This window comes from Cydia splendana, chromosome 15, assembly GCF_910591565.1.
Source record: "Cydia splendana chromosome 15, ilCydSple1.2, whole genome shotgun sequence".
Lineage (NCBI taxonomy): Eukaryota > Metazoa > Arthropoda > Insecta > Lepidoptera > Tortricidae > Cydia > Cydia splendana.
The window spans coordinates 1,323,626-1,342,522 of NC_085974.1; the positions used below are offsets into that span (position 1 = coordinate 1,323,626).

An 18,897-nucleotide genomic window follows, 5' to 3' on the forward strand; every position below is an offset into this window, starting at 1 on the left:
TAAAGTCTCGACTTGGACAGCTGAAGAAGATGGCGTGGCCCGACGCCATAGATTGTCAAACGTCAAATTTTGACAACTATAACTACTGCATTATATACGAAGCCGTATAACGACATTTATATTAGCTGTCAAATTCACACTCACTGCCAGGGGGCGTGGCCGAGGAACAAACTTTTATGACGGTAAACGCACGCAGTGAATGTGTTAAACTTACACAAACAATGAATTTTTGGTTAGAACTAAGTACAAATATAATTATAGATTTTGATGCCATGTGTGACAGATTTGTATGCAGTGTTTTTGAAAATGGTTTGTAAATAGCCTATTTCTAAATAAATACGTAACATAGGTTAAACCCAGTTTGTTTTCATGTAAATTGTCATATTTATTTTGTAATTTTGTACTGATTGATTCTAATAAAATGCACTTTTGAAGTGTCACAACTAATATGTTATTTTTATTTCCGTTATATTTATTAAAGTGCTTGCATATGTGGCTTACCATCACAGAAGGGATGCTTCAAATGCATTAAGGTCCTTTTTATTTGAAATTCCAACAGAAATTCTGATGGAAAGGTCCTTATTGCACATTAAGCCTAACTAAGGACTCTTCTGTAATGGAAAGCCACATATGTTCCTGCAAGAGGCATCCACAGATTTACGGTATATGTTCATGTTCAGTACTGTCACCTTCCTCAACATTGCCTACCATGCCCAACATTGCCTGGCTTAAAAAAACGGTGATTCCATGGTCTAATAAAACATGGTCTTCTATTCCCAGAGTGACACAGGCCTACGTCACAATAACATGGCCGCTATAAATAGCGCTATCGCATATTATCATATAGCGCTGTCGCATGATGACGTAGGCTTGTGTCAGTTAGGTGACCTAGAAAAGACGGGAATAGAGTACCAGGCGGAGTATATTATTATACCATGGGTGATTCTTTACAAAACAATTGTATTTGTTAACAATTGTATTAGACAAATGGTTTGTAAAGAATCAGGCAGGTAGGCAGGCGCCACTGTCGCGCATACACCCAATACACTGGGATCTTCGTATAAAATAAAAAGATAATAATTGGTATAAAATAAATCCATAACACTTTTAAAACTTAAAACAATACCTATTTATTAATAAACTATAATATAATTATATATTTTACACTCTAAGCATATTTCGCTCACCCCAACTAAAATCTCTATAAAACTCCCTAACACTACTATGATACATCGGTACCCCAGTCAACACAGACGATTTCGCCCCCGTTATCCTCACCGCCACAAAATCCCCCGGCTTCATACTAACTTTCCCACCATCTTGACTCTCAATCTCACATTGATCAAAAACAACTTTCATGTAAAACTCATTTCTTCCCAAGAACTGTCCTGTTTTAGGTACAGTCCCCTCGATTAGGACGAGATGTGTGTTCCCGATCTCTGATTCGTTGAGAGCTTGGCTCTTGGTGCGGTAGAGTTGTATCATTCGGTTGTGGCGGAGTTTTTTGACAGAGTCGGGGACGTCATCTTTGTAGCGGCGGTGGGCGGCGGTTTTCTGAAAAAAATATTAGGTAAGGATGGTTTATTAACGGATAAGTATGAATAAAGTGTTGTAATAAAGTAACTAGTATTGCTGAAAATTGAATACCTACTGAGCATAGCGCGGGATCTAAGGTAGAATATTGAGCTTAATTAAGGATCTTAAATTGTATTTTGAGCGTCATGAGAGATTCTAAAATAGAAGCTTGAGTATGGCAACTGTCCGTAAATTAGACAATGACAGTGTCAAAACTAACATATACGCTAACGTCTACGTAATTTACTTTCTATACATCTCGCTCGCACTAATATGCGAGTACGTCATTGTACGTATTGTCACTGCCAAACTGGTCGTAGCCACACAGAGTCCTGAGCGAAACGCGGAATATTGCAGTAGAACTATGCATAGCGTATTACGTTAGTATTCTGAGCGCAAAATTGAATCTTGCATTGCAAGACAAAAAAAACCGGTCAAGTGCGAGTCGGACTCGCGTTCCAGGGTTCCGTACATTATCCGATTTTTAACAATGTATATTTTATGTGGAACGTGAATGATATGTCTTTAAAAAACCCGTAGGGGTCGGATCAAAAACCAAGTAATTAAATTCGCCTCACGCTTGACTGTACATTTCTAATAGGTTTTCCTGTCATCTATAGGTAAAGAACTATTTTGTGTATTTTTTTCAAAATTATAGACCCAGTAGTTTCGGAGGTAAAGGGGGGAATGGTCGGACAGACAGACAGACAGACAGACGCACGAGGGTTCAGTTTTTTCCCTTTTGAAGTACGGAACCCTAAAAATGGATGTTTACCTCTCTCATGCTGTAAGGGAACAGGAAGGCGATGTTGTAGTCGACCTGCTGCATCAGGGTCATGGTCTCTTCGAACTCCTCGTCGGTCTCGCCGCAGAACCCACAGATCATGTCGGTGGATAGGCCCACTGGAATTTTACATAAATAATATAAATATATAAACTAAATGTAAATAAATTAAAATTAACTTATCTGGATAGTCCTCTTTTCTTTACTTTTTTCAGATATTATTTACTAAAACGGGACCTAATCGTGTGAAATTAAGTTTTTAAATTTACCTCAGACTTTTCGAGGACGGCGTTGTCCCCGTGGCCTCGGAGAAGACTGGTTAAAGTTGACATCAACATCTTGTAACCGCGCGAGATTTAAAACTAAATTTTACGCGATTAAGTCCCGTTTTAGTAATTAATAATGAGTAAAAAAAGTAATGGTGAAAGTTTAAACCAGTGTCAAGATTTCAGCTATTTCGGGAAAATATGAAAACAAAATAGTTTCAATGATTAATAAAGAATATAAGATTAAGAAGCATATTAGCCAGTAGTAAATAGTTTTAATTAATACAAACGGCTCGATTAATTAAATCTTAAAAACGAAGTAGGTACTTAAAGGACAAGTTACCTCCCGGGATAGTATTTTTAACGTGCTCAACAAGCTGCAAGTAGGCCTCCCTCGTGTACCCGCGCCGCATCCTTTCAAGGACGGTAGAGGAGCCCGACTGCGCGGGTAAATGAAGCAGCTTGCAGATGTTCGGGCGCTCGTTGATCACTTGCAATACCTGGAAATAAGAATGCCGATTTACAAATATCAACAAAGAACATAGCTCTGATTTATTTAACGTATTCAACGTGGACACCACACTACTTAAGAACCTTATTTATTAAAAAATATTATTAAAAATTAAAAACTGACTGATATTCTCTCCTTGACCCTAAGGTTGACTGGTAGATTCGCCTTTTGTACACTAAATTTTTCTTTTGTGCAATAAAGTATAAATAAATAAATATTTCACATATTATCACTGAGAGTTCCTTAAAAATATTTGCTGACCGTAGCTTTGAAAACCAGCCAATGCTCACCTCGTCGGGAAAGTCCTTGGGATGCGCGGCGGTGAATCTCACGCGCATGTCTGGGACGGCGGCCGACACCTGGTCCAGGAGGTCCGCGAACCGAAGTCCGCCTTTCTTCGGCTTGTAAACTGTTTTGAAGCCTGCAAGTGAATTTAATAGTAATTTAACCTGGTTAGCAGACGGCTCCGTTTGATACCATCGTCAACATTACTAATTGGCAATTTTTAAACTTAATTTAAAGGCATAAGTCACACGAGCCCCGCCGCCCGGCTGACGGAACCCGGCGGCCCGCCAGCGGCAGGGTCGCGGGCGTCAGGCAGTATGACAGATATTAGACTTTACTAACTGTTTTAACAATTAAAATTTGATTTATATGAAAGTTTCATATTTTTTTCCTCGCAAGTGTGTTGAAAAACGTCGTATGAAACGCGTATGCATTAGGCACAAGTAGAAAGAAACATTACAATAAATAAATTTACGATTTTCGCGGTAGATCCTCAGTCATTATCAAAGTCTGGTTTGTATAGCCTCTAGCCGCTCAGACATCAAAACTTGCCAAGACAAATGCAATTTTGATTTGTCTAAATAGAAATTCAAAATAGCATGGAAAAGACCTTTATATCCTCACCTTTCGCCAACTGCGTATCTAGCCTCTCGTCGTCCGGATTTTCCCTCGGGTCTCTATAGCTGTTCACATTCTGTCCCAGCAACGTGAGCTCCTTAACCCCGCGGTCTGCGAGTAACCGCGCCTCGTCGACTATGGAGCGTAGAGGTCGGGAGCGCTCGCGGCCGCGGGTGAACGGCACTATGCAGTATGTACACATGTTGTCGCAGCCGCGCATTATAGAGCTGAGAATGTAAGTCTTAATTAATTAAAGTACAGGAAATTAACAACTATGATAGCACTAGCGAAAATTTTTCCTAAAAACCACTGTCAGTTTCTTAAGTCCTTGAGGAAAATTCAATCTAACAATGTTTTGTAAATAATCATCATCTCAGCCATAAGACGTCCACTGCTGAACATAGGCCTCCCCCTTGGACCTCCATTCGTACCGGTTGGAAGCGACCCGCATCCAGCGACTTCTGGCGGCCTTAACAAGGTCGTCTGTCCATCTTGTGGGTGGACGTCCTACGCTGCGCTTGCTAGTCCGTGGTCTCCACTCGACTTTTCGACCCCATCGGCCATCTTCTCTGCGTGCAATATGGCCTGCCCATTGCCACTTCAGCTTGCTAATCCAGTGGGCTATGTCGGTGACTTTAGTTCGTCTACGGATCTCCTCATTTCTGATTCGATCACGCAGAGAAACTCCGAGCATAGCCCTCTCCATAGCTCGTTGAGCGACTTTGAGTTTTGAGATGAGGCCGATAGTGAAAGACCACGTTTCGGAGCCGTAAGTCATCACTGGTAACACACATTGATTAAAGACTTTCGTCTTGAGGCACTGAGGTATGTCGGACGAAAAGACATTACGTAGTTTCCCGAATGCTGCCCAACCGAGTTGGATTCGGCGGTTGACCTCTTTCTCGAAGTTGGACCTACCTAATTGGACTACTTGTCCTAGGTAGGTAGGTAGATGTACGAGTCAACAACTTCGAGTACCGAGTTCCCAACAGAGACTGGGATGGGATGGATGGATGGATTGTTAATAATGGGGAACATTAATTTGTGTGCCCAAAACATACAAGGTGTAAATAAAATAATGGGGATCCGTTTAAGGTCAGTATCGTGTTCTGATCAGAAAAAAGTAGAAGAAAATTATTTATGATGCAACAAACAAACATTTTTTTCTATGGGGCAGGTCGTCCAAGTCGGCCAACCCTCCATACAATGGCCAAAATTTTTTCGCGTCAATAAATTTTTGTTCTTCTGTTTCCTAATCAAATCATGATACCGAATATAAACGGATCCCCACTATTTTTATTACACTTTTATATATAAATACCTACCAGGTTCATTCTGAGGATAATTGTATACTATTAATATAGGAGAACTTTCTTGTCTAGACAGTAATTTAGAGGCTTGTGAGGTTTTGTTTTTCTTTTTCAATAAATAAAGAATTGTGTATATGAGAAAAGTGAAATGAAGACTAGAAGTATTAGAGGGTAAACAATTCAAAGAAAAGACACATATAGGCTAAAAATCATCTCTTTCAGAAATTTCAAAGAAGTCCCCTCTGGTTAAATACTTTAATTTCCAATCATCCACAAAAAATCAAGTCTTACTTGTTGTACAGCAAAATTGAAGTCCTGGCACATAAAGAAGCTCCAACCTTATCCACTATGACAGAGATATTATCATAACATAATAAGAGACTCACATGAAAGCAGATACACTATCCTGGTTGAGTCTCACAGGCACCACATCAGCGTAAGTCTCGTCCAAGGACAGCAGCACATTGACAGCAGTTTGGCCACTTTCTGTTAAAGCTAGCAGCCGTGGCAAGTCCCGGTAGCTGTCTGGACCAGCCACTGGAAAATCAGATTCAGATTAAACATGTTTAAATCTATGAAAGTCTGGGGTAAGAATACCCTAGCACAACCATTCTAATAATAGCCATCTATATTTCAGTTTTTTTGGTTAATGTTAATTAATTTCTCAATTGCTTGCAACTCCAGTGCCTCCACTCACATGCGCGGTTCTTAATCTTAGACTAATACTTTTTATAATAATTCCATGAAATATAAGACAAATGTTACACACCACACACATGTGTGTGTTATGACTACAATAGACAGAAAGCAAACAAATGTTTCTTACCAACATCAACAGCTTTTTCTATTTCAATAAGCTTGGTCTTCAGCCGCTCTGCCATACAGCCCAGTAAACCAATTTTAACCGGCCTGTCCTTGTTCTTCTGCGCCCGACGTCTCTTGAACCCTCTCAAGTGGTCCAAACGGTGCCATATCTTACTCTCAGCCCCTTCCCGTATCGCACACGTCATTACCAGGAATATATCTGCTTCCTCCTCAATTTCCGTCTTCTCGAAACCCTCTTTCTTCAAAATAGACCAAACAATCTCCGTATCATTCAAGTTCATTTGGCATCCGTACACATCGAAATACACTTTGCGATTTGAAGCAAATGTTACATTTTCTGGTAAATATGGAATATGAGGCCTATCTAGAAGAACGGGCTCAGAGTCTCCAATTATAAACTCCTTTAGGCCAGGCCCCTGTTTTATTTTATCACGTCTTGAAGTTACTTGAGTACTGTCTGATAAACATCGACAATTTCTGGATATATATTTACTGGATAAATTCAGCAAGCGCTGAGTACGACGTAATAAAGACATTTTTGGTGTGTCTTTATTGTTTTTACATACTAGTTTTTCTTAACTCTATTAAATAAGGGGAATTTCTATCACGTAACCTAAAATTTTAGCTGCTGATTTGTTGACAAATTGATGTGTCAAAATGACTTAATTGAGTCGTATTTTTCTAACGGCATGATCATGAATGATTGAAATCCAATAAAAACTTTCTACACACGATGCGTCATCACGTCATAATCGAGGTGTTGGCTAACTTGATTGTATCCCGTTACGATCGTCTGTTAACCTCTATTAGGTATTTGTCTGTCTAATTGTCTATTGTCTATGAAAATTCAAAATGGCTGAATTGCCCGAGCTGTCAAACAGGACAAATTAAATTTTAATATTTTTGATTGATTACAAGAAAAAGAAAACCAAAGGAATTGTATCTGCAAGAGCACCAAGGTGAAATCAGCAATGAGCGGTCGTTACGACTACAGCAAAGGTATTCGAATGATATAGCGTTATGATAAATTAGCGACGCTCGATAAGTTAGACGTAGGCTCGTTTAAGTATTTTTATTTATCGTGGCCAGTGTTGCATTGGCAGGGTCGTCTCGATCCGCGCGTGATGATTCTAGGCAGGAGAGGCGGCGGGAGCGCGACAGGTCGCGGTCGCCGCGCTCGAGGTCTCCGAGGCGCCGTTCTCCTGAATTCAGTCGCAATCGCTACTCTTCTAAGGAACGGACGAGGGAACTCGATACTAGTCGTGACAGTGAGTACTGAGTACATTCGTTTTTCTTCTTTTAATGCACCTAATTCCAATTTACAAGCTTGTTTTGTAGCTGTTAAGACTCATAGAAAATTTTGATTAATTTCTGATATTTTTGCCTCTATGGCCTAAACCTTTAGTTACCATTACCACCTATGCATATCGAATATCAAGTAGTTAATGTACACAAGAAGCCAGTAAATTATAAAATTTCCATTATTTGTAAATGGTCACATTTCATAATAACTTTATTTCAATATTTCTAGGAGACACAGTTACAAAGCCCGTCAAAATTCCAAAACACACAGAATGGGATGAGTCCAGTGATGAGGAGGTCCCTGCCCCACCTCCCCCTCCTAGAATCAGCAAGATCAGTATTGGCTTTGCAAAGCCGGCTGTGCCCATCAAGATGAACCTCGGTGCCAAGGCTAGTGTGCACGCCCCGAAGCCGACTATAGCATCAGTGTTCAATGCTGATGATGATGATGATGAGCCTGAGGAGATGCCAGCTGAAGCCAGGATGAGGATGAGGAATATTGGAAGGTGAGTTCATAACTAACTTTTAAGATGAAAGTATTTTGTTGGCTCTAAAATATGTATTGTTGAGTTGAGAATAATTAGACTTTTTTGTCACAACATTTCAACCACCTAAAACCTAATCTATTAAGATTATAAGCCGTGTAAGCTTCCCCAAAGAATAACTGACATAATAGAGTGGCTCTGTGATTAGAGTAAAATGCTACTAATTCTACTGGTTATTTCTATTTTTGAATTGGTAACAACTCCTATGTCTAAAGAAGTACGAAATCTAACTAAATACATAGTGCCATGTTAACTAATTTTTTCAAATCATTTGATAAGTTTACAAGACAAGAAAGTAGCTAAAATGTTTCAGTCCCTATACCCCTGAAATCAGGAAATCCACTACAATAACACTTAAAAATCCATTTACAGAGAAACACCAACATCAGCCGGCCCAAACTCCTTTGGCAAAACCAAGCAGGGCTTCTGTGACGCCAAGAAGCTGTTTGAGAAGAACCTAAAGCAACAACTAGATGAAACAAATGAAAGGCCAATTTTACCCAAATTCCCGCAGACCATCTATAAGATTAAACCTACATGAGGAGTGTAGTCTGTTTAAAGACTGGTCTTTGTGAATTAAAATGTTTTTTTTTGTCAAAATGTGTCAGCCCCTGTTATTACCACTTAAAATTATTTTAAGCTGAAACAAAAAGAAATTAAGTATATTATTAATTTTTTGGTACCATATTTTTTTTTTCTTTGGTACAGTCAGCGTTGTATAGTAGGTAGCATCCAAAGTATTCAAATAGTTCGGTACGCCATACAAATAATATAGGGCATTATCTATAAAAAGGGACCTTATTGTCGATGGCGCTTACGCCGCATAGCGTCGCTCGGCATTGTATTTATATCGGTGCATCGTTAATAATGGCGTAAGCACCATCGACAATAAGGTCCCTTTTCATAGATAACGTCACATATGGTGTACTGAAGTATTTGAATAATTTGGATGCTGATTCTATATGACGCTGACTGTACCAGAATTGCAAATTAAATCCAAATCTGTTATACTACTGGCTTTGTGAGCAATAGACCTTGTGAACCTCCACGGTTCTTCCATTCACGAAAAATGAACTATTTACATAACTTATAGAACCTGTTTAAAAAAAAATCACGAGAATCGGATGAGAAATGCGAGTTGTAGAGAACCGCCAGACAGATATGAAAGCATTATTGCCTAAACTGACACATTGGTGTTTAATTTTTCGCAGCATTCTTCTCAGTCGTGCACTATTGTCAGAGTGGTTGTGGCTGTTTTGGATGACGCACATGGCTGGTCTTCATTTCCGGTTACGTTAGTGGAATTCAAACTTTCTCTTGCGATGTCTCTCCATTTCTGACGGTTGATAGCGTTGCGAGTGCACTTCGTCATTATTTTTAAAAGGTCGGTCCATCGCGTAAGAGATCTTCCTCTGGATCTTTTCCCTTCGATCTGGCCCTGTACTACCAGCCTTTCGCAGCATAGTGACACTTGATTATCATTTAAATGTTAATACGAATCATTATAATTCACAAAGACATGCTGTTATTCATTAACATGTTACCTATGCTAGTTAAGTAATGACCACTTTATTAACTTAACTTACATTGGGGCATGTTGAAACTTATAATAAGATTTAGTTTTTAGCTTGTGTACTGTTACAATGTTTGAATTGACAATGAATTATATTTTATGTTACTATGATGGTGCAAGTAGAAGTTTAAAAGAAATAAGAGTTTTAGATGTTGAGTGCTTTCTTACTCTGGTATTTGTAATTAAAACCTTAACAGCTACGTAATAAGATAGAAAGTTGTGTTTTTATTAGATGGATAGAGTTGGATCATAGTTTTAGAGTTTGTGTGATTGGACCTAATTTAACGTGTCAAAGTATGGAGTGCCATAATTTTCATAGAAATTTGACGTTCATTGTGACACTGACACGCTTTGTCATTGTAAAGTCTACCTAGTTAGATTGGTCCGACTCTATGACTTACAGAAATACGTACATACCTACATATTCACATTTTTTTGCTTTAAACACATTCAATGTTTTTAATATTGGTCGATTCTTCTACTTAGTCCTAGAAAAAGGCAGTATGAGTGTTCATTTCTTGTCAGTTTTATTAAATAGGAAATGTTTAGTAGTGCTGAAAAGATCGTGCCTTGTAAATCAATCTGGGTCATTGTTACTTCGACATATTCTAGAAAGTCAAAGTTGGATATGTGTTCACTACTATTAGTGTGCATTTACATTGTGTCGTTTAAGGCACGTCCAGACGGGAACAATTTTTCGCCAATTTGATTCAATTGTCTGATCAAATCAGGTGGTGCGGACGCAAACGCCAATAATGGCCGATAGTACCGATAAAATGGAGGTGCGGACGCAAGAATATCAATTTGTGACCCTAGTATTCGCGTTTGGGAGCATTTTTTTAATATAGTGCTCAGATATCACAATAAATCTAAAATTGGAGATTGTCGCCAATTTCTTTTCTGATCAAATCGGTCGATTTGATCATCCAGTCTGGATTGGCCTTTACGTTTTGCAGTCCCCGAATGAATGTGGTTTCCTAGCAACCGAGTTTTTCATGCGGCAAACGACCCAATGCGACTGCACCACAGTTCTTACTCTGAAATATTTACAAAATTGTGATGTATTATTATATTTTACAAATGTATTCAACTGGCGCTAGCTTCTTCACAAGAGTTGAACGATCGTGTGTATCTTTTATGGACTTGAATATAATTTTATTGCTCATTGTTTTGTTTTTCTTGTCGTTGAATGACGCTTCCGTGTCGAATGATGATCCCACAGAAATATGAATGATGATCCCTATGTCAGTAGTGTCAGTACCAGGAACTTCCGTCTTAACACGTTGGCTGCCATGTGCATCACCGGTGGGGTCAAAAGCTAACTTAAATTTCTATTGGGCGTGGGAGCAATACTGTAGTTGTACTATGGTGGGCAGCCATCGTGTTAAATTGTTTTATTTTATGGAAACTACGGCAGATATGTCCCCATCTCGTTTCAATCATACTGTCATACTCCAAAAAAAATTAAGAACATCTTTAATAAAAACAGTATTTTATTGATCTCATAAATTCTCTTACAATCTATTCACAATACTCAACATGATTACATTATTCAACAGCGATTCATCGTAATTTTGGTTTTTGATGATGAATATGAAAGATGATGAATTGAAGATGCAAAAATATGTGGGCAAATATCACGAAGGATTAAACAGCCTTATTTCTTGTCGTACTTATAGAAGCCCTCGCCAGTCTTAACCCCCAGCCGACCCTTGGCCACCATCTTGTCTAGCGCGGGGATGGGGTTGAACAGCGTCTCGTTGGGGTACTTCTTGTGCCAGCCGTCCAGGATGAACTTATTGGTGTCGAGGCCCACGTAGTCGGCCAGCTCGAGCGGCCCCATCGGGTAGCCCGCGCCGAGTTTCATGGCGATATCGATGTCTTTCGCTGAAGCGTCACCTGAGAAAATAACGTATTTTTAAACTTTTGTTTAACTTGATGTACCAATTAAATTTTGTTTTTCTAGCCCAGTGGGGTAGCTAAGCGTGGGGGCCTCGCGCGAGGCCCCTTCGGGCACAATGTAAGAAAAGGGCCTCGCAGATGCGATTTCGCCCACGGCTAGATTCGTTCACGCTACGCCACTGTTCTAGCCCAAGCCCATACATTAAAATGATCTGTAGATTTAACATTGTTAAGTACTTAGCACTGTACAGTCAGCAGCAGAAGTTGCTAAGCGGGCGAGGTGTTCAAAATTACCTTGACATTGACACGCACTTATTCTCTTAAGAAAGTCGCGTCAAGATCATTTTGAACACCTCGCCCGCTTAGCAACTTCTGCTGCCGACAGTACGTACTATAATAAGGTACAGTCAAGTGTAAAAATATGGTTGCTAATTCGCCGACATTAGAGCTATGGGACATATTTTTGGTGTGCAGTGCACCCATATTATTTTTACACTTGACTGTTACTTACAGACAACTTTCCCTGGCATATTCTATAGTTCGTTTTTTTAGCATAATAAAGAAGGTAAGCGATCTCGACATGTCTTTTAATTGAAAAACGCTTTTTAAAATCAGTAACTATTACTTATGAAAGCAGAAGAATATAAATGATCGTATTGGATTCATAATTGTTACATATTTGCCGTGACTTATTTTTAAAACCTGTTTTTCAATTAAAAGACACCTCAAGACTGTCCGTCCGTCCGTCCGTCTGTCACCAGGCTGTATCTCACGAACCGTGATAGCTAGACAGTTTAAATTTACAGATGATGTATTTCTGTTGCCGCTATAACAACAAATACTAAAAACAGAATAAAATAAAGATTTAAGTGGGGCTCCCATACAACAAACGTGATTTTTGACCGAAATTAAGCAACGTCGGGCGGGTGACCGTTTTTATAGATAATGGTACGGAACCCTTCGTGTGCGAGTCCGACTCGCACTTGGCCGGTTTTTTAATGGCATAACACCATCTTCAAAAATTCCGGTAATGGTTAGGTAAAGGTGGTAAAATTCCCACATAACGAGTAAGTAAGCCGTAACTGCACTAGTACATTCTGAGGCAGTCAAACGATAGCGACATCTAATGTACAGGCAGCGCCATCTATTGACATCTTTACAAGCTTTTATTTAGTTTCACCTGACCCATTGTCTGTAATCAAATCTTGCAAGTTAAATTTGATCCACTTCCCGGTTTCCGATTGAGCTGAAATTTTGCATGCATGTATAAATCGGATGACAATGCAATATTATGGTACCATCGAGCTGATCTGATGATGGAGACAGGAGGTGGCCATAGGAACTCTGTGACGAAACAACGCAACCTAATTGTGTTAGGGGTTTTTAGAATTGTCTCGATGAGTATTAGTTGTCTGTCGTAAGGAAAGTACAGTCAGCGATAAAAGCTTGTACCAAAAATGAAATTTTTGCCAAAAACTTATTTGAAAATAAAGGAAGGATGATTCAGATGATTGTATGAAAAAAAAAATAGTTATTCAAGAGTCTGTCTCAACTCATTTCAATCATAGACAGAGATAATCATACTATCTTTGTCTTACACTAGTACTGGCACCCAAAAGAAAAGGATGAGTATAGTTTTCCTGGTTCTTAACTTACTGACTGACAAATTTGTTCGACCAACTGTTTTCTGTAATTTTTTTTTATTTATTTAAATTTAATGACGTCTGCTGGTGTCTGATTTTCAACTAATGCAATGTCATGGTTTTGTTTTGTATTAGAAGTAGGTATTTTTAACTAGATTACTTATACATTTTACAACCGGTTTATACATTTTACAACCGGTTTATAGTATTTCTAGCGTATCAAGCATTTGTGTGTATTGTACATTCTCATTGTTTTCTTATCTTTGTTATTTTTAATCGTTATATAATGTAACTCAATGGATGACTGTTATTGACCTTATTTTTATGTAAGCATTAATATGTCTTAGTTATATTTACGGCTGTTGTTATCCTGAATACCAATAAATAAATAAATAAATAAATTAATGCACAAAATATATACAACAATGTACAAATGGCGGACTTAATGCCAAATTGCATTCTCTACCAGTCAACCATAGGGCCAAACAAAGATAACAATTGGTGCAGAGAGAGAAATATATTGAGTGATTTAAAAAAGAAAAGCAAACACTTCTATAAACTAAATAAATAAGTAAAATATAGGTATGTATTTAAACTACCACATATTTATAAAATACATATTATAAATAATGATGGATACTATTCGAACTCTTGTTTTAGCAAATGCTTACGTAACATCCGCTTGAAAAAAAAACTTTCTAAGAGCTTGTCTAATATTTAGGATTCAGGAATCAACTCGTCACACCAAAATTTTGTTATAACCTGTCACACCGCCAAAAGCAAAAGTATTTGTTTCAATTCGTCACAAGTAAATTTAGTTATATTAAGTCATATCGTAGTTTTGTAGCTATTGGTCACACGGCAAGTCTGTTCCTATTCGTCATGCCGTCAAAACAGTTCTCACTGGTCACAAGCAGGGTACCTAAACATATTTCACTATCAGTCTTTCTTGCCCTTCTGTACGGGTGTGCCTAAAAACCGGGCAAGTGCGAGTCGGACTCGCGCACGAAGGGTTCCGTACCATAATGAAAAAAAAACGGAAAAAATGCAAAAAAAAAACGGTCACCCATCCAAGTACTGACCACGCCCGACGTTGCTTAACTTTGGTCAAAAATCACGTTTGTTGTATGGGAGCCCCATTTAAATCTTTATTTTATTCTGTTTTTAGTATTTGTTGTTATAGCGGCAACAGAAATACATCATCTGTGAAAATTTCAACTGTCTAGCTATCACGGTTCGTGAGATACAGCCTGGTGACAGACAGACGGACGGACGGACGGACGGACGGACAGACGGACGGACGGACGGACGGACGGACGGACAACGAAGTCTTAGTAATAGGGTCCCGTTTTACCCTTTGGGTACGGAACGTAGTCTGTTATGTCAGTTTGGGACCGCGGGAGGTACGCAGCTCACATCCTAGACGAGGAGTATTGAAGACGAATTTACTTTTGGGGACCGAAGACTTATTCTTTGTTGAGATTCAATAATTTTATTGGTATAGGTACTAATAACGACAAAGCTTAAGGAGCTATGTTTATCGGTGGAGCTCAATATATCCGAGCGCCTGGCAACTTTTCATCGTAGTCAAATACCCTATACAGGGCGTCCCACGGCTATGCCACATGGAGGGAAAGTACCCTGAATATTGTAGATGGAACATTTTACTGAAAGAAGGCATTATTTTAATTTAAAAAACAATTTAAACTGCATTCATAGAATTTTAAATAATTACATGGTTGAACCGGGAATTGAACCCGCTACACGAGAAAAAAATTTACCCTGTAGCTTTATCATACCGATCGAAAGGCTTCTTCATAAGGATTATTTTTTGCTAATAACATAGTTATTAAATTGGACGACGGGACTTACTCGCGTATTTAAGTTTTAAGATTTACCTCCGACGTTTCGAGGACGGCGTTGTCCCCGTGGTCTCGGAGAAGACTGGCTCAAGTTGACATCAACTACTAGCCGCGCAAGTTTTTCGAACTACCCGCACTTGGTCTTGTTTATCAGTTTGAACGTTTTGCGCACTAGGGATGTTACTCTGTCGACACACAACACTAACGATATTCGATTTATCGACTGTCGATATTCGTTTCCGCTTACATTTACTAATGACTGGATTCCATGTGGATGAGATCTTAAAACCCTCGTCCCGATTGAAATTGCAATGTTTTTTTATTTCAATGGCTTCCCGCACTTTTCTACTGTAGAAATGACGATCCGTGGAAAGGACGCTAAACGTAAGGACGTAAAACTTAAATACGCGATTAAGTCCCGTCGTCCAATTTAATAATGTTTAATAATCGTGAAAGTTTAAATAACAGAAATAAAAGGAAGACCATGAATTTTATCATTTTTTCTTCAAAATTAATCAATTTAATTTATCAAATGCTCAAAATGAGTCCTATTCTGTTGAATACAAAGTCGCACTCTTGATTATTTCGCTAAATTTCACATCAAATGTTAAAATTCATGGTCTTCCTTTTATTTCTGACACTATGTTATTTAGCAAAAAATCCTTATGATAAAGCCTTTCGATCGGTATGATAAAGCTACAGGGTATTTTTTTTTTCGTGTATCGGGTTCGATTCTCGTTTCAACCATGTAATTACTTAAAAATCTATGAATGCAGTTTAAATTGTTTTTTAAATTAAAATAATGTCTTCTTTCAGTAAAATGTTCCATCTACAATATTCAGGGTACTTTCCCTCCATTTGGCATAGCCGTGGAACGCCCTGTATACTAACCTCTTTGGTACAATCTAATCGCCTCAGCGATATACGGCACCAGCAGCCGGTTGACCACGAAGCCGGGCGTGTCCTTGCAGGTGATGCAGGTCTTGCCGACGGCCTTGCCCCACTCCATCATGGTCTGGTAGGTCTGCTCGGAGGTGGCGTCTCCGCGGACCACCTCGAGGAGTCGCATGACGGGGACGGGGTTGAAGAAGTGGAGGCCGCCGAATCTGGAATGTTGGTAGATGGCGTTAGTTTGTGGCGCTTAAAAACTAGCTCTGGTATATTTGTATGATACCTAGCGAACTATGTCAAATTTTGTCTCTTTCTAACAGGCAAATATCTGGCCGACTAGCCGACTAGTCGGCCGACTAATAGGCCATTCGAGCGCCGATTAGTCGGCTAGTCGGCCAAATCAATAGTCGGTACATCACTAGTTTTTAAACACATTGACCGAAGGAGCAGTTACAACACTATCCGGTAAACGGTTTCAAGCCGCCACGACACGGTTGGACAAGGAATGATATGCAGCTTTAGTAGTAGTGGGAGTGCAAACAATTCTTAGGCCGTGACCTCGGGTCTCGCGGCTGATAGTTCTCATATTGATTATTTAGATGAGATTTTAGTTCGAAAACCCATATTTACTTTTCTTTCCTCTTGACAGCAGCGGCGATCTCGTTGATGGAGAGAGACGATGTGTTGGATGCCAAAATAGTGTGCGCTGGTGCTGCCTGCAATATTTAAAGTATGTTATATTCTGATATATCATTTCGATATGGTTCTGATACCATTCAAGCTATAAATAATAAAGTTTAGTTCCTGTAAATGCAGAAATTGCTTACTTAAAGCCCTATTTCCAACCGCCGCCAAAATACCAGTTCCTCGCATTTAAGAGTGTCAATGTAAAATCCGTACACGGCGGGAAAAAGTTGATAAATGGCGAGAAAAAAATGAAGAAATTCCCAGACGCCACTTCCTGTCGAGTTATCAATTTCTTCCCGCTATGTACGGAAATTATCTGCTCTTTTTTAATATTTACCCATAGCCATACAAATTCTCTTTGCCCATACATTGTGAAGTGCATAATATGTAGGTCATACCATACCAACAACAGCACCAACAAATTGAAGAAGTGTTGATGTATTATATGGGACAGTCAATCTATTTTGCTGAATTTTGGATTAATAGTCCCATAGTAATATAAGTTGTCTATTATATGATTATTAACCGCACAGATCCCTAAAGGTTGAAAAAACATCATGTAAATGTAATTTAAATATTTTTTTCATCATCAAAAGTCAAAGTACACAGATAAGTAGGTATGCTATCTTTTATTTAGTAGGTATAATGCAATGAAAAACGTATGACAGTACTGATAATAATTAATTACCTGGTCCAATTGCTTAAACAGCTTATGTTTCACCTCCATATTCTCCACAATGGCCTCCACGACAAGGTCTGCGTTCTTCGCGCCATCCACCGGGTCCGTGGATGTCTTGACCCGGGCCAGGGCGTCCTTGACAAACTTCTCACCGCCAGCCGGGTCATCCTACAATAAAATAAATAGGCTTTATTTTTTACTGATGGAACACCATGCGCATTTATACTGTAATGCTATTAATAACAAAACTTTTGAGGGTACTTTTAAATTATTTACCTTGAATGTCTTTTTGGCAACACGGCCTAGGTTACCACCAATGGACTTCTGAGCCTTCGCGAGGACATCGGAGCTGACATCTACAAGGGTCACATTTTGGCCAGCTTGGGCAGCAACCTTATTAAGACAATTAAAAATATGAGTTTATTAGTAAAATCAGTTATAAAACAAAGTAGTATCATCTTTACAAATTCGCAATTACATCAGACTACAGTTTAATGCCTAGGCAACAAGATTTCTAGAGTTAGACCAAGATAAGTCTGCAACGATTTTGATAGCACATACAGTGCAAATGTTATTTTAAACGTCAAACTTCTATGAAATTATGACGTATAAATAACACTTGCACTGCGTGTGCTATCAAAATCGCTGCAGACTTTTCTTAATTGGTGTAACTCTGGTACCTATATGTAAAGGTCATGTAAAAAAAACAGTATTTAAATGTTCATAAAAATATAGGTACTGGCTGAAAAGAATGCAACAGGTGTTTGTGAGTTGTGGTATACTGATATACATTGATATTTTAACTGCTGATCGTGACTAAACTGCACGAAGTATTAACAATATTTAACGAGCCATTACCTGAGCGATGCCGGAGCCCATCAAACCGCCGCCAATGACGGTCACATTCTTAACTGCACTTTGTACAGCCGATGAACTTGAGAAGTTCCTTGCAATTATGCCGAACTGAATCATCTTGGGCTATGGTAATGAAACTTTTTACTAAACAAACCCTACAAGGGTTTTGTGGTCTACTAGCCGCGCCTATAACCCAAATGACGATAAATTAATAAAGAAAAGTTGGTTCCAAAGTTCAAGATTGGTTGATTGACTCTCGCTCGACTCAAGTCGGGGAGAAGTTCGTTCCGTTCGGCAGGTGACAGGTTGGCAATGGGTTCAAAATCATCCAATGATCAAAATTACTTTTATGATACCCCACTACGAAGAGAATCATAAATCTGTATAAAAATAATATAACATACAAATTAACCTAAAAATCTGAATTAATATCTGGTATTTCTTATTACTAAATAAAATAAAATGAACAACCAAAATGGTCGTAAAATGTAAAATTCCGAGCGTTGCCTTCAGTGTCAAAACGGTTGTCATTGTGACAGAAGCGGTTCATTATACCCATGTAATGTTTTTTGCTCATATAAGCTTACCAAAAAATTTAAATGTTAAAGAGATATAGTTTTCAGAATTGACGGCTTATATTACTTTTATTAAAACTAGTTATATAATTAAAATTAACATTTAAGTTTATAAACGTTTACTAATGATTTTATCTGTTGAGTGCTTACAAATTTACATAGATCGGAACGTAATGTATTTTATACTATACTAATCAAATTTTATAGTA

At 38.6% G+C, this 18,897-nt stretch overlaps 3 protein-coding genes across 3 annotated transcripts; 1 reads left to right on the forward strand and 2 right to left on the reverse strand.

Annotated features, from left to right (window-relative positions):
• Positions 1-1,159: 1,159 nt before the first annotated feature.
• On the reverse strand, positions 1,160-6,903 carry LOC134797417 (CDK5RAP1-like protein). Its single transcript, XM_063769643.1, has 7 exons — positions 6,176-6,903; positions 5,736-5,886; positions 4,046-4,266; positions 3,427-3,557; positions 2,969-3,125; positions 2,351-2,478; positions 1,160-1,554 (listed from the first exon to the last, which is right to left on the reverse strand). Exons 1-7 carry the CDS (start codon positions 6,708-6,710, stop codon positions 1,162-1,164), a joined length of 1,716 nt encoding a protein of 571 aa, XP_063625713.1. The 5' UTR covers positions 6,711-6,903; the 3' UTR covers positions 1,160-1,161.
• A 118-nt stretch (positions 6,904-7,021) lies between these two features.
• LOC134797443 (PEST proteolytic signal-containing nuclear protein-like) lies at positions 7,022-10,759 on the forward strand. Its single transcript, XM_063769684.1, has 4 exons — positions 7,022-7,173; positions 7,278-7,442; positions 7,706-7,982; positions 8,394-10,759. Exons 1-4 carry the CDS (start codon positions 7,146-7,148, stop codon positions 8,560-8,562), a joined length of 639 nt encoding a protein of 212 aa, XP_063625754.1. The 5' UTR covers positions 7,022-7,145; the 3' UTR covers positions 8,563-10,759.
• A 453-nt stretch (positions 10,760-11,212) lies between these two features.
• Positions 11,213-18,396, reverse strand: LOC134797392 (hydroxyacyl-coenzyme A dehydrogenase, mitochondrial-like). The gene is made up of 6 exons (XM_063769613.1): positions 18,117-18,396; positions 17,535-17,651; positions 17,268-17,426; positions 16,523-16,608; positions 15,893-16,107; positions 11,213-11,493 (listed from the first exon to the last, which is right to left on the reverse strand). The coding sequence occupies exons 1-6, from the start codon at positions 18,228-18,230 to the stop codon at positions 11,252-11,254; spliced, it is 933 nt and encodes a 310-aa protein (XP_063625683.1). The 5' UTR covers positions 18,231-18,396; the 3' UTR covers positions 11,213-11,251.
• Positions 18,397-18,897: the final 501 nt, after the last annotated feature.